We start from the raw sequence: 14,923 nt of genomic DNA, 5'->3' as shown, positions 1-14,923 counted from the left end.
AGCAATCCAAGCTCATATATCAACATTATTCCAACATATTGCCCACTAGCCATCTACTTCTCTCAATTTCTCTCTATACTTGCCTCTTTAACCGCAGAATTTATGGCTAGGAAGTGAAACATAAGCGGGAAAAGGATGTTGGTTAAAACAATGCGAATTCGGAATTCACTTCTCAGGAATTTTGTCAATTTGTATAATATATATTATTTTGTTTGCCTTCTATTATGTACATCAAATTAATTATTGAAAGCAAGCTTGACTAATTAGTTTAGACATAACATTGGCTAATATTGCCAAGAAATAATTAGGTCAAATGTTTATTTAAATTGAAGGAGTTTTGGGAACTTATCATCCCTTCACAAGTAACAATAGAAAGCTTATTGTTTTCTTCAGTTAGCTTTAATTTAATTGCGTTCGCCACTTGTTTTAAATTTGCAAGCAATGCTTAACCATTGCCAGCGCTTCACAATGTATAATTAAATTATGTGAGTTCACACAATAACCCGATAATTAATTGTATGATTCATGGGTTACCAACTTTGCCGCATAAAGTCGACTAACCCGCTTGTGCGAAGAGCATTAGCCATCAGCAGCTAGAAGCAAAAGCGTGTTAGCCAGCATACGCTGGAGGAAAAGCTGGTGAAGATTGCAATGAAGTCGCTACCTGGGTGGAGTTTTATTGCAGGCAGCTCCCCGCCCACCGCCCACCGCCCACTACTGCTACTCATGGAAAACCCCCCCTGGTAATGGCATGAAAAACCGCAGAAAATTGCTGTACATTGGGAGAAAATCCAAGTTAAGCTAAGCTCGTGTAGATGAAACTGGCTTTTTGCACAATGAGATTTATTTATCGTGATTGTGCGCTTAATTGAAAATTGTTTGCGAGCAGGCTAGACTCGGAAGGAGGGAATCCGACATGAAAATGGAGATGGAGGGTAGGGGACCACCGCCTGAGATTCTTGGGACGCAACAGGAGGCGCTCTTTGGGCCCGTATATCACCGTGACCCAACTGGAGGCTCCACTCTGCCTAACGGTATTTTTAACACACATTTATTGACACACATTTTAGGGCTGGCGACCAGGATCCCTGATCCACCCAGCCTCCTTTGGCCAGACAATTTGTCAACGACATGGCAATGATACAGCACAAGTAAAGCGACAGCGGGAAAACTGTAGCCAACTGTAGCAAAATGAAAATGTCAGCGGCAGCAGCAACAACAACTCCCCCCCCCCCCCCCCACCCCCCCCCCATCCATCGAAATAGTTAAGTGGATACAAGGCACTGTGAATGGAATCCATCAACCGCCCATGGTGCCGCACGGTATCCAACTGGCAGCCAACCGAAGAAGCCTTTCAATCACATTACCGAGTGCCGGGCGTAGTCAGTCCTCCAGGGCAAATGGACGGAGTTCGGGAATCCAGGGAGCTACTTAGCATCCCAACTGGAATCGCAAATCCTTTGCCAAAGGACCCCACGATAAAGTAGAATATTTTAGGATGACTCCAGAATTAAGCAGATGGCCTTGCTCACAGCCTATCACTTTTGGAGTAGGTTTTATAGGTTTTTCTTGCCCAATTTAGAATACAAATTTAAAATGTATATTTATTAAACTAACTGGTAATTCTATAAATGAATTCCTTTTTTTGATTGTTCAAATTAGTTTTTAAAGGCTCACTTCTACAAACTTAAAAAGATAAATGAATGAATGCATATAGAAATAGTTACTGTACACCTAAAGGTTAAGCTTTAAATTGAATGATAAAGATAAGATAAGATAATAGATACAAATGTAAAGCTGTTAATTTATTTTTTATAATTCACCTGATCTATTTACAAATGCTTACAACTATTTATAATTACTTAGATTGAAGCAATGATCAAAATTTAATGATAAAGATAAATATAAGATAAGATAATAGTTAAAAATGTAAAGCTGTTAACTAATAATAATACTACAACTAATACAACCTGATCTATTTACAAATTTTGAAAACTATTTATAATTACTAAGATTGAAGCAATGATCAAAATTTAATGATCAAGATAAAGATAGGATAAGATAATAGTTACAAATGTAAAGCTGCTAATTTTTTTTTTTATAATACACCTGATCTATTTACAAATGCTTACAACTATTTATAATTACTTAGATTGAAGCAATGATCAAAATAAAACGGGTTTTATTTTATTGATTTAACATTATATTTATAAATAAGACTTAAATATTGTAAATGCTTTTGATTTTCATTTCTACATATCGAACGTTTTACATTTTGCAATGATCATGACAAAAACTGGTTTTATTGCATTGACCTAAAATTACAATACTATCATTTATTTGAAATAAGATTTGCAAAGCGGATATGTGTGTTATACGTTGTTTATTAACCTTTAATAGTTTTAAAATCTCTTGATGTTTACATTTCCATTTCCTATTACTTTTGTTTAATCCAACTTAAATGTAGCAAATTCTTGATTTGGGAAACCAAGAAGTGAGCATTTGATTCCAGTCCACACAACCTGGAATCACGACCACCCAAGTAAGCAATGGTATTATAGAGATCTCAGCCACACACACACACCCCACAAAGCGCCCATCACCACCCCATTCAGAATTAGCTCTCGCTTTCGCTGTTGGTGGTCCAGGAAAATTCCACGAGCAACAAGAATGGAAAGTACTTTACAGGATAAGCGCCCCGTGGCATCCTCGAAAAGCCCGAAAAACCCACCCACCCGTTGTTGAATTGATTTTATTATGTGAAGTGCGGGGGTTCCCCACAAAATACCACTCCCCTGCCAAATTGTCTCATTTCTGCTTTTGACTTGTTGCGTTTTCCATTTGATTGCCTGGCCGCAAGGTTGAGTTTATGATATGGAAATCAATTCGCTTCTTTCCCACAATTAGAGCCAAGATTTTGGTCTGATGCAGCGACAAGCCATCAAGCAAATCCGCCATAAAAAATGCCCAGGAAAACATGCGAATAAGAAAATCTTTATGGGCGAGGGCGTGCCCGCTGCCGAATGGCAGTTAAAACTCAAGACTATGAACAGTGGGACACGAAATTCAAATGATAATGATAAAACCAAAATGTGCATAAAGTTAGCAGTACAACTTTCAAAATCTAAACTCTTTTTTTTACCATAATTTGTCGTTAATTATTCGGGAAACAACAAAATTTGCCGCTCAATTTTTTTATTATGGAACAACAATTAAAAAGTTCAATATTCAATAAAAATTCACTAGTATAAAATATTTCATGGTATTTAAAAAAAATTATAGTTAAAATAAAAGATATAATTTATTTAAGCTTAAAATTATATTTTGTAAAAAAGATTTAATAATTTTTGATCACAACAAAATATTTATTTTTGTTGACTATTTTTTTATACAAATATTTTTATATACATATTTAAAATACATAATAAAATTTAATAAAAAATATATACACATTTTTGGAGGGAAACTTTTAGTTATAACCTACTGTGCTTGTCTTCAAAAGCGTAAGCAATGAAACGTGTTAATTTTTGAGCTCGCTGAAATTTAAATGAGTCTCCAATTTAATGACGAATTCTGCAGTGAGTGAAAGAGAAGGAATCGTGCAAGGGTAGAGACCAAGAGGGAGAGGGAGAACAAAGTTTTATAAAAATTGCAGTCTTCGTTTGCCGTGTTTTTCATTTTCCGGTTTGTACCTTTTCCCCCTGCTTTCCTTTTCCGCTGAATCAGTTAACACCGCCCTCCCCCTTTTGGCCCCTTAACGGGTGTCTTCTGCTCGCTGCTTGCGTCAATTACTTAATTTTAATGGCCTTTATTATGCATACACAGACGCGGTCGCAAAGGAGCCCACATGAATATGCACACACAGATTGGAAAGTGTAAAACACTCACATTTACAAGCTCATAAACAATCCCTGCAACTTTGTGGGCCATTAAAAAAACAGTCAACACAGCTCGAGTTAAGGCCACAAGTCGATAAGCGAAGGAGCAAAGTGGGGAAAAGCGTTTGGGGTGGCAAGATGCTGACAATTCCCCCGAAAAATTTAAGGACTGGAATGGTTATAATGATTGTAGGTTTTTTCCTTAATCAGAAGTGTTCCAAAAATTAAAGATGTTGACAAAAATATTATAGATAAGTGCTGAAAAACAAACGAAAAGCAAAAGGCTACAACGAAGTTGAGCCTACTTTTTCAAATTGTTCCCTCATAGGAACAATTAAGCTAAAATATATATAATTAATAGTGACCATCTTTTTTTTCTAGGCACTTGAAAATTTAAAATTTTAAGTCATAGCATTTAAACTAAATTCTTAGTCATAGTTATAAGTTTTTTATGAACTTTTAATTATAAATACACTAACAACACTCTACGTGAATTTTAAGCCATATAGTATAATAAACTAAATAATATAAAAAATCAATTATGTAAGTTAATAAAAAAAAACATTACAATCCGAAAAATACAATTTCTAATATTTCATGTTTTGATTTAAATATAAATATTTAAAATAATTTTTGTTGTTGTTATTTCTAATTGTTGACAATGAGTATTTGAAAAATGTTTCTAATAAGTTCATAGTTTCACGGGTGCAAAGTACAATGACTTTTCCATTTCAAGACCTGCCACAACTTAAAAAAATTGTAATTACTTAAAAGAACTCACCTTAAAAGTCAAAATTGAATCCAAGGTGCAATTCGATTTCTTCCCCAAGAGTTTTCTAATATTTTAAGGGATTTCATCGACGTCTTGTGATTACACACGAATATAGAGATGTATGAAATTTGTTTGTATATATTCCACTTGTTGCCAACGGCACACGCGTGTGTGTGTGTGTGCTTTCCTTTTTTTTTTGTTTATAACGCGTCTGCCGACGAGACGCCCAGCAACAAATAAACAAAAGCCGAAGGCGACGACAGCAACAACGACAACAACTTTGGCGACAATAACAACAACGACGCAGGTGTCGCAGACGTGTGACGTTGTTTCTGTAAATTGTTATTGTTTTTGTACGCTGCGAGTTATCACAAAATGACGACACCAACACAAGTTTAAAGTAAAATCACACATACAGAAGTACGCACAAAACCGTAAAAATATTTCAGTCGCAAGAAACAAACAATTTGTTTATAACTTTAAATGCTTCATTAAACAGTTACAATTTATTCACGAAACGTAGTTTTTATAAAAACAAAATAGCTGGCAGGCCAGAGAACATAGTTAATAAGGTTGACAAAGTTTTAACAACACAACAGTTAACAATTTCTTTTGTTATAAAAAGCGTAAAGATTTTTAAGGTCGGCAAACAACTGAAAGGTGAACAGGTATTACCCAACACTAGGCAATCAGCTGTTTGCGGATTTTTAACAGTTGATTAACAGTTGTGTAACATTACAGCGTTGCCAGCAGCAAGTTTTAGGAGAGTAATTCGGTAAATAAATTTAAAAGTGATATTAAATATAAACGAATTATTATAATCTAGGAAATTTATATTTCGATTTTGGTTAAATATATTTTATAATTTCTTTAAAAGGTAAATGTCGTTTTTCCCACTGTCAAAGTTTTTTTTCGGCAATTGGCAGCTCTGTTAGAACAGCTGTTTTTCCATGGCCACTTACCAACACTGCGCCACATGCTTTAGAATAAAATTTTTTGTTGCCTTTTGCGGCTGAATTGTCACTGCCCGTTCATCTCGGTTTAAACCCTCCATATATGATATAAATCCTAAGTCTTAAGAAGCCATGAGTGCCAGCGAGGAGTTCCAAAGCTGGCTAAATGAGCAGCTACGTAAACTGAATACGGACGAGAGTATTTTTGGATCGTATATTGTTGGCATTTTAGAGGGCGATGAGGAAACGACGGACGAAAAAAACCGAGGCTCTCGAGGGAATCCTCAGCGAAACAGGGGTAAGTTAAGGATAGTAATAGAACCCATTGATAAACAAAATTATTTTCACTTTGTAGGCTCCCAATATTGACGAACTGGTGGCCACCATTCTCCAGAAATGGCTCCAATGTCACCCCAGCGCCGACGATCCGCCCAAGAAAGGCCTGGACATCGATGTGAATGCCCAACTGGCCAAGTTGCTGGAGCAACAGAAGCTGCAACCCGCCGTAAACAAGGAGCGTGAATACACGGAGGAGGAGCGCCGCATCAAGCAGCAGATTCTAGCCCAGTACTCCCAGGTTATTGTCGCAAATATCCCAGCACATCCGGTTTTCACAGCATTTTGTTGATTTCAATGCCAAATTGTTATTCCTCACTTAAGTGTTTATTTTTATTGCCACTTAAGCATGGTCAGTTTTGTTTTTTTTACTCAATACCGCATCTTATAATGCTTAGTATACTGTCAAAATTCCTTGAGCAGTAACATCCTCCACTACAACATATAACTTGATCATTTTTTTATGTATTGGCATCAAATATAATTAATTTTTTGTGCTCTTTTTTAAATACTTAAAGGAAAAGCCCTGCATTAAGCAGCTAAGCAGCTTCTGGTTGAATTCTATTTTGTTTTTATAACTTTCCTGCCTTTTATATTGTAATATGCTTCTGCTTTAATTTTGTGTGTAAAGGTTTTATATTTTCTCAGCATCCTGTTCTAATTAGTTTACAAATTTCCACAAACAAATTACAGATTACTCCAGCTTCATCTGGGTTGCACAGCAATTTTTCATTTTATGTCGGTGGTTGTTCACTTTGGTGACATTTTTATTGCCAACTAGCCTAGAAGATTTAATGATTCTTCAGTTTTTCTCAAGACTGTCTATATTTGGTACCTTAAGTTTGCTTATTTAACGAGTGAGAAAAACGCTCTAAAAGTTTAATCTCTAATATAGTTATCGAAAGCTAACCTAATTATAAAAAATAAATTTAAATTTTATTTTTAATAAGCTTATTTTCCATAAGAACAAAGAATAATAATTTTCCTTTCCACAGACTGCTGTTGTGAACCAGGACGAAGACGATTCGGAGCCGGAAAGCGATGATGAGAGTGGAGTCCTAGCCAAGAATACCAACAAATCCGATGTCCAGGCGCTTGCCAAGGAAAAGCGGGAGCAGGCCCGAATGGACAGCGCGGCCAAAAAGCAAAAGGACAAGGAGGATCGCGAAAAGCAGAAGCAATTACGCGAGGAAAAGAAGGAAAAGCGCAAAACCGTCAAAGGCGAACGGCGGCGGTAACCGTCCTCGAATGTGCAAATTTTTAGTCTCTTCCTATACAAACCGATTTATACAACTTTGTAAAGTCGCTTATACGCAAAAGCTGTAAGAAAGTGTTTGCATATATCGATATTTGCAGCAAAGTCAAATGAAATACAGTAACTGTCAACAATGCATATAGGCGAACAGGCGAAAAAAAGCATATAATGCATATAAGCGAATATAATGCATGTAATGAATGTATTACAATTAAAACAAAAACCTTTTTAATTGATATTCTTAAAGTGCTTTACTTTTCTTTTGATTTTTTTCTTGCTTTTTCGGGATCCTTTAATTTACTAAATTAAATTTAAAGTTGTCTTCACATGGCTGCTGTTATAAGGAAATTTGTTGTTTAACGCTAACTTGGCCAACTAGATTTAATTACTAAAGAAAATGTTATTTTTGCGTATATTTAATAGTTGTTTAAGAATCGTCTTCATCTGGCTATTCATCTTCCGCCTCCGAAGCTTCTTCTTTGTCCGATGTTGAGGATTTTTCCCTCTCTGATTGCAATTCCTCGGAGATTTTCTTAACCGCCTCTAGATCGTGTAGTTTAATGCGTCTGTTATTGGGATCCAAGCAGTTGACTTTGACCTCTATGAAATCGCTCGCCTGCTGGTCATCCCAACTGGAATACTAAAGTTACAAATTTATTAGATAGTATATGTTATTTAAAATATCTGATGATTGTCATGGCTGTCACTGAGTTTTGTAAACTTAAGTCTTTGTGTCACCACATTTATCACTAGATTTTTAACGGATAACTCAAGTTAACTCAAGTAAATTTTAATTATACACCATTTGGTTTCATAAAACACAATCAATTTTATGACATAACTTAGTCAGAAATTCGATTTTAAAACCCTCTTTAAATGACAACCAAAAGAACTTTTGACTTACCACCGAACTGGAGGTGAAGAGCATTTCCTCCTCCTCAGAGGCCGATTTTACACGCAGATACTTCTGGAGCAGATTCGTCTGCTCGTCCTTACGCCACAGACACAATCGATTGTTCTTGAGCCAGTCGTTTTCCAGAAGATCAGACTTCTTTACCAGCAAATCCAATTGGCTTAGCTTCACGAACTGCTTCTTGGGCGGCAGACTTTGGGGCCTTTTTGAAGTGCTCGTCGATGGAAAGTCAAAGTCGTCGTCGCTGGGATCCGTTTCTAGGTCATCCTGGTCGTCGGAGTCCTCGTCGCTCACCTTGGTCAGGCGGCGCTTCGCCTTCGAGGCATTGGGTGCCGCCGACTTCCGCTTCCTGCCGCCTTCGGTGCCAGCTGGCTTGGTCGGACGCTTCTTGGTGGGCCGCCAGTCCTCCTCCGAGTCGGAGTCATCGTCCGGACTGAAGTCATCCTCGTCGCTCTCCTCGAAAGTGGTGGTCACCAGTTCCGTGCGACTCCGCATCCTGCACGGAAAATTCTCTACTGCTGCTGCTGTGGCTGCTGCGTCTCAAAGCTGACTGAAAATTTTATTGTTGACTCCGAAAAGCCCATTCCATTGCCCGCACAAAAGGGGGTCTCCCTGATTTCATCCTTTGAGGGTTGCAGCTCGTCCTCTCTCGCATTCAAAGCTCTCCTGCTGCCGAGCTTTTCAGTGTTGCATCTTTTATAAGGCAATTCGGGAAAGTTTGACCAAAGAAGCTTATGCGATTTTCCTCGATGGGAGTCCTGCAAACACATCCTGAAAGCTTTTGCTGATTCGTATGAGCTTGATCTTTTCGGACTTGGTCAAAAGTAGGTCAGAGCTTATATCCTCTATGCACTTTTCCGAAAATTAATATAAATATTTATTTCTAATCAACAGTTGTCTGTTTCGGGCTTAAAAGTATTAACTAGCTATAAATACAAACTTTTCATTATTGGTATTTGAGCAGTTAAATGGTTTTGCGCAACCGGTGCAAATATTTTTATTGGATTTATTGGGTAATTTTGCGAAATTTAATGTTTACAACAAAGTATTAAAAAGATCATTAATCAGAAATACCTAATTAATTACATTTAGATTTCAGCAACGTATGCGCAAATTTTTTTTATGAGTTACTAACGTTCATTTTTGTTTGAATTTAAATCAAAATTGTTAAAAAATATCATTTGAATTGTATTTTTTTAACATATTTTCTTAGTTGCGCTTTACCTATAATTTAAACAAAAATTAGTTCTTAGATTCTTAGACAAAAAATAGATTTTCTGAACAAAACCAAAAGTCGGTATATTACGCCTACTTTTACGACCCCAAAGTTGTATCTATTTTGGGAAAGTAAACATCATATTTGGGTTCTGCATATAAAAATTAGGTTAATGTTTATCAAAATCAAAATATGAAAAAGTTTTCAACTTTTTTTAAATATTCTTACCTAAAATGAGGCAACAAGAATTAATGGTCAGATAATTTAGATAAAACTGAGTTCCTTTGTAATTAAGCAAACAAAATTTAAAACTTTCCATTTATTTGTATAAAGACAATTCTTTCGTACAATGAAAATCCAGTTTCTTTTTTTAAAAAGTTGTATCAAAAATATCATAAGTTTAGTTGAGCTCAAATTTTAAAGGCATACTTACCAAGAAAATCCAAAAGATAACCCAAATGTATTTATTTTTCTTTCACTCAAATCCTTTATTTCCCAATTTAAGTTGACAGGTTAAGGTTTTTCTCTAATGCATATTTTATTTAAACATTTACATAAAGCTGGACATTGGAGCACACACACTAAGATTACTACTACATAATTATTATTTAATTATTATTTTCTACCTTCGTTGAAGTATTTTCTATGCAAATAATTTCCAAACTTTCAATCAAGTTGACTAATTTACCGCCTATATCCTCTTTTAAACTAGTGGGGAGTGATCAATCCTCCATTGATTTGGATTATTCTTAGACCTTTAGGCGCTATACACGCGTGGGCGTGCCATATATAGCCCCAGATCCGAGTCCACCATTATTCCGGCGCTGGGCGAGGGGCGAGGCTGGTTGGGGGGTCGGTCCATTGTTGTTGTTCAGTCGACGTTGCTGGCTGTCCGAATAGGCGCGCTCTACAAGTTGGGGAAAGGGTCGCTTTATCTATATCTTCTGGTAGACATATATCCCGATCTTGTCATGCACTATGGAGCCTGTCTTCTCGAGACTTTGTGAAACATGCACAATTTGGTTTTTGGGGAGTTTACCACATATTTTCTGATTCTTCTTTAAATTGATAACATGCAAAAGTAAAATAGTAAAAAATATATATTATAGAAGAAGGGTTACAAGGGATGATTCCAATACAAGATGAATGATAAGTGGGTGTGTGTTTTATTTAAAAACTTAAAACTTTGCAAATAATACATTTTTATATAAACACAATTTTAGATGCATCAATTTTTAAAAGGTACTCAATTATAAAATAATATATTTTCACTTATATACTAAATGGTTGCAAAACACAATAGACAAAAATTGTATAACAATTAAAAATAATACGAAAAGGAAACCATTTATTACAATCGAAAAAAATATTTAAATAAAAGTTCTAGTGTTGACTATTAAGTAAATCGTTCTAAAGTATTGAAATAAAAATTATAATTTGGTTTGTCACTTGACTTAATAATTTTGAAAATATTTTGTGTACAAATTTATTCCATTTTATACATTGAAAATAAAATTAAAAATAAATGTCGAAGACAGTAAAACTTATTATGTAACTACACAAATTTTATCTATGATCTTAAGCATTCCGATAATTAAACCAAACCATATGACCTTAAAGCCATCCCATAACCATGCCAGATGAATGATGAGTAATGCAAGCAAAACCGTATAGGTCCTCTAACCTACCTCGGAACTTAAGACCCTGGGCTTCGTTGATGATGGCGGCCAGAGCAGGATGTTGGTATCGCTCCCGGAAAATGGCCGATCCATTGATTCGATCCGATCCGGTGCCATTGCCGTTGCCATTTAGGGTCCCCAAATTTCCGTTTCCATTGCCATGGTGCATCATCAGCAGTTTGTGCTGTGGCGTATGCTGGGGCGTCAGTGAAGTGGGGGGCGTGGCATTGCCGTTCTTATAATAGCGATTCTGATTGGGATCGTAGGTGGCCTGCTGCTCTTGATTCTGATTGAGGCGGTTGGCCATCTTGATCGAAGCACAGCGATCCTCCTCGTTGTTGCGCATCTTCAGGATGCGTTGATCCTGCACCGAGTATCTCGATCCATTTAAGGAATTCAGCTGATTGAGATTGCTGACCTGGCTGCTCAGCTTCTTGGCCCGAAAACTGCCACCTGGCGAGGAGTTGTTTAGCAGAGTTCCCCTCGAGGAGCTGCCATTTGTCTCGGTGCTATCCCTGCTCGCCTCCCTATAGCTCGAGGGGCGGTGCGTCGATGGGGGCGTGTCCAGGCCACTATCATGGGCCGAACAGTCCAGTTCGGTTTTGGCCAGGCCGACATTGCTGCCTCCGCCAACGGGTAGCATGGGTTGAACTAAAGGAAAGGACATAAATTTTAATTTGAAAATTGTACACATTAAAGCTGTTTGTAAACGGTGCATCTGCAACAAATTCTAAGATTTTCTTTTTAAGGAAAAAATATTCCGCTAATTATACTTTTTTAATTGTCAAAAAAAATGGTTATGTATAATTAAAATAGATTTGCCAAAGTACATATTCTGAGAAGTTGCTGATGCATCGTCTACCACCCACTTTATATGGTGAAACCCACCTGAGTGCCTCATATCGGTGGGCGCCCTTGGCTTGCGGTACAGCCAATCCCGGTCCAATTCGTTGCCATTATCCGGAGTGGCGCTCACTCCGCGGAAAAGTCTGGGTCTCCTCAGCTGAACCTCCGTCTCCTCGGTTTCCTCATCCACCACCTGATTGGAACCGAAGCTGCTGTTGATGAAGATCCTCCTCGGCGATCCATACAGAGCCCCAGCCTGGGTGAAACTGCTTTGGGCCGAGACATAGCCGTTGGAGTATCGGCTGAGATTCGCGTTGCTGTGGTGCGGGATCTTCTGCGGTGTCGAGTGGTTCGTGCTGATGCCGCTCAGGTGGTGATTGTGGTTCTCGTTGTTCAGAGCACTCAGATCCGGCACCGAATCGGAGAAGAGAAAGGGATTGGCTCCGGCATAGCCGTTCAGACTGCCAGCTCCTATTTTGTGGCGGGCAAGACCGCCAGTGCCGTTGGTCATCAGCCAGTCATCCAGAGCACTCGAGTAAGTGCCTCCCAGTCCGAAGTGCTGGAATTGCAGAGAGGCGTGAGACACAGGAGCAGCCAAGGAGGCCCGGGATCTGGGTCCTTGGGCAATCTTCAGGGCTCGTCTTCGCTCCTTGGAGGTCATTGTGCATTCCTAAAATGGGAAAGTAAAAGTTTAGTTTCAGTTGGAGTCCTTTATTATTGTTTCTATAGTTTTTTTTTGTTTAAAATTTAAAATAATTTATGAAAAATTAAATTTTTATAACTAAAATTGTTTTTATGCAAATCAACTCTTATATATAATCTGTTAAAAGCATTCAATATTTGACTATGTTAAATATATACAAAAAAAGTCGCGTAAACAAGAATATTGTAATAAAATAAAATCAGTTTAATAATGCAACATACTTTTAGTTTGGCCATGCTAACAATTATCTTCCACTTTAGCTAAAATTTTGCTTAGCTAAATTTGATTTGATTTCACATATTGTTCTTGGCTAATTTGGAGCTCTGTAAGTTATACTATTCCAGTTTAAATTGTTTTATGTAGAACTAAATTTATATAATATAAATGATGTTATTCAAATTAAAGTCTTATTACTTACTATGTTGGTTAAAGACTAAATTTATAAGTGAATGTTGTTTAAATCAGTTAAATATTAATTTTTTACATTTCACAAAGTTAAACTTTTTAGAGTAAGAATTATTGGGAAGACTAATTAAAGCAACATATATTTTGACTAATTTTCATCAAATTGTTTGGCCATGCTAACAAATATCTTCCACTGTGAATTTAGCTAAAAGTTTACTTTGCAAAATTCTTTTTTTTTATCTAATTTTGTTCTTGGCTAATTTGGAGCTTTGTGAGTTCTAATATTTTTCCATTTCATGGCCACTCACCTCCAGCAGCTCGAACCAGTCCTCGAGGCCATCATCGCAGCGTAGGAGAACGCGACCCTCGCGTCCCAGTAGAAGTCCAATGGCGCTGTAAGAGCGCCGATTCAGCCACTCCACCTTCTCCACGTCCACCAGCTTGACCTGAAGCGAAACCACAGAAGACAATGCGAATCGTTAGACAATCAAGTTAAAGGTTATGTAAACGTTTTTCCGCTGAATGTAAGACAAAAAGATTTGCCCTGGTCACACTCAGTGGGGCGCTGAGAGAATGGCTTACAATTGAATTTTAGGTGGGAATGGGGTCTACATTATTGATGTTCAGATAAATAAGCGATGGTTAATGATTTTGTTAAGCTGACACTACTAAGCAACATTATAAATTGTATGTAAGTCTTAGGTTAGGCACTTACGAAAACTCATAGTATTACAGCATTAAGATTACATTTCTTATTTTGTTATAAAACCACTTAAGTATTATATTTCAAGGCCTCACTGATTTTGGTTTATTTCACATTGTATACTTTTACTTTGTAATTTCTCAAATTTCTCTTTTAGACATAGAATAGTTTAATACTTCAGAATAAAGCTTTTAATTTTATTAAAATAGGAAAACGAGAGCTGCCATAGGAAGTGCCATTGAAGTAAAAATTTAAATGTTTAATTTATGAAATAGCTGCAAGGGTATGTAAACTTCGGCTTGCCGTAGTTTCCTTCCTTTCTTGTTTTTTGTGTTGCTTAATTTTTCAAGTGAAAATTTTCTTTTTATTTTACTGCAGTGTGGATTTTTGTGTAATGCATTCATATATAATTTTCGTATTTGTTTTTTTTTTGTCTTAGAATGTAATATTTAGATTAAGAATCATTCCCTTTTCAATCTTTTAATTAATAGATACACTTTAAAGGTCCCAAACTACGAAAACTAAATTGCTGATGAAAAATGTTGAGTACTAACGTAGGTCCTAACAACTTTTGCTGAGTAATGCACCAATTAAGTGTCGGCCTTTTGCTATGGCCACCTCCCCCTCCCCGTCCGTTTGCATTTTGCAACTCGGTTAAAAGTCATTAGGCCAGAAGGTCTCATCTCCGCTCCCCCAAACTTGATATTTTCTCCCTTTAGGAACCACAAACTTTTTTAGCATGCTGAACTTTTTATTGAACTTCTTTTTTATTCGCTTGTAGCCCTTGTTTATAAGTAAAACTTTTAGTTTGCCACCGATTCATCGTGCTGTCGCTCGCTTATGGCCAAGAACTATGTGAGGCCATTAGGCAAATATGTCAGCAGTCCCTGAGGCAAGAAAAAATCAAGAAGCTGAGGCGTGTGGCAATTAGCCAAGTTATGCGGCCCCTGTAAGTTTGCCTCTTTCCTATTTTATTTATTTCTTTCATTGGCTCCATCTCTCTGCTTCTAATGGCCAGTATAATTAAGTTCTTAAAGTACTAGGGGCAGCCTTATTTTCCGATCGCTTTTTTTGATAAATTGTTGCAGTGGCAGATGGAATATAAAACAAATATTGCACAAAGCTCTTCCTCGTTTGATGAATGATTTTGAGGATTTGCTTGTGCCACGATCAAAGATCAAAATCGAAACTGTCTTGGGAGTCGTATACATAAGTGTTGTGTGGGCGGTTACATGCAAGAAATACATCAAATTAAAATATTTAT

At 36.9% G+C, this 14,923-nt stretch overlaps 4 protein-coding genes across 12 annotated transcripts in view; 1 reads left to right on the top strand and 3 right to left on the bottom strand.

Annotated features, from left to right (window-relative positions):
* Nucleotides 1-5,314, bottom strand: part of LOC128262326 (neurogenic protein mastermind) — a 91,762-nt gene extending 86,448 nt beyond the window's left edge. The window contains exon 1 of the mRNA XM_052996505.1: nucleotides 4,660-5,314. The gene's annotated coding sequence lies outside the window, so the exon portion shown is untranslated. The remainder of the gene's footprint in view (nucleotides 1-4,659) is intronic.
* A 294-nt stretch (nucleotides 5,315-5,608) lies between these two features.
* LOC128262380 (coiled-coil domain-containing protein 43) lies at nucleotides 5,609-7,426 on the top strand. The gene is given in 4 exon segments (XM_052996586.1): nucleotides 5,609-5,861; nucleotides 5,863-5,901; nucleotides 5,959-6,180; nucleotides 6,935-7,426. Coding segments are annotated over 4 exon segments (630 nt in total). The 5' UTR covers nucleotides 5,609-5,735; the 3' UTR covers nucleotides 7,178-7,426.
* A 30-nt stretch (nucleotides 7,427-7,456) lies between these two features.
* Nucleotides 7,457-8,712, bottom strand: LOC128262379 (uncharacterized). Its single transcript, XM_052996585.1, has 2 exons — nucleotides 8,099-8,712; nucleotides 7,457-7,834 (listed from the first exon to the last, which is right to left on the bottom strand). The coding sequence occupies exons 1-2, from the start codon at nucleotides 8,600-8,602 to the stop codon at nucleotides 7,643-7,645; spliced, it is 696 nt and encodes a 231-aa protein (XP_052852545.1). The 5' UTR covers nucleotides 8,603-8,712; the 3' UTR covers nucleotides 7,457-7,642.
* Nucleotides 8,713-9,836: 1,124 nt separating this feature from the next.
* Nucleotides 9,837-14,923, bottom strand: part of LOC128263322 (uncharacterized) — a 44,462-nt gene continuing 39,375 nt past the window's right edge. For 5 of the 9 annotated variants that reach the window (XM_052998327.1, XM_052998326.1, XM_052998328.1 and 2 more), the window contains 4 exons: nucleotides 13,265-13,402; nucleotides 11,891-12,518; nucleotides 11,012-11,653; nucleotides 9,837-10,230 (listed from right to left, as the gene is read on the bottom strand). In XM_052998327.1, the coding sequence (XP_052854287.1) occupies nucleotides 10,088-10,230; nucleotides 11,012-11,653; nucleotides 11,891-12,518; nucleotides 13,265-13,402 (1,551 nt within the window). In that variant the 3' untranslated portion in view covers nucleotides 9,837-10,087. Of the gene's footprint in view, nucleotides 10,382-11,011; nucleotides 11,654-11,890; nucleotides 12,519-13,264; nucleotides 13,403-14,923 lie in introns of all 9 variants that reach the window. The other 4 variants (XM_052998329.1, XM_052998332.1, XM_052998335.1 and 1 more) reach the window with 2 other exon arrangements.

Source organism: Drosophila gunungcola, unplaced genomic scaffold, assembly GCF_025200985.1.
Source record: "Drosophila gunungcola strain Sukarami unplaced genomic scaffold, Dgunungcola_SK_2 000001F, whole genome shotgun sequence".
Taxonomy (NCBI): domain Eukaryota; kingdom Metazoa; phylum Arthropoda; class Insecta; order Diptera; family Drosophilidae; genus Drosophila; species Drosophila gunungcola.
The sequence above is the reverse complement of the archived record's forward strand: the minus strand, read 5'-3'. Positions and strand labels throughout refer to the sequence as shown.

Excerpts from the sequence above, each read along its gene's own strand:
- LOC128262379 (XM_052996585.1), bottom strand. The coding sequence starts at position 8,602 with ATGCGGAGTCGCACGGAACTGGTGACCACCACTTTCGAGGAGAGCGAC. Across the intron at positions 7,835-8,098 it reads TCTTCACCTCCAGTTCGGTG|TATTCCAGTTGGGATGACCA; the intron begins GTAAGTCAAAAG and ends TTGTAACTTTAG.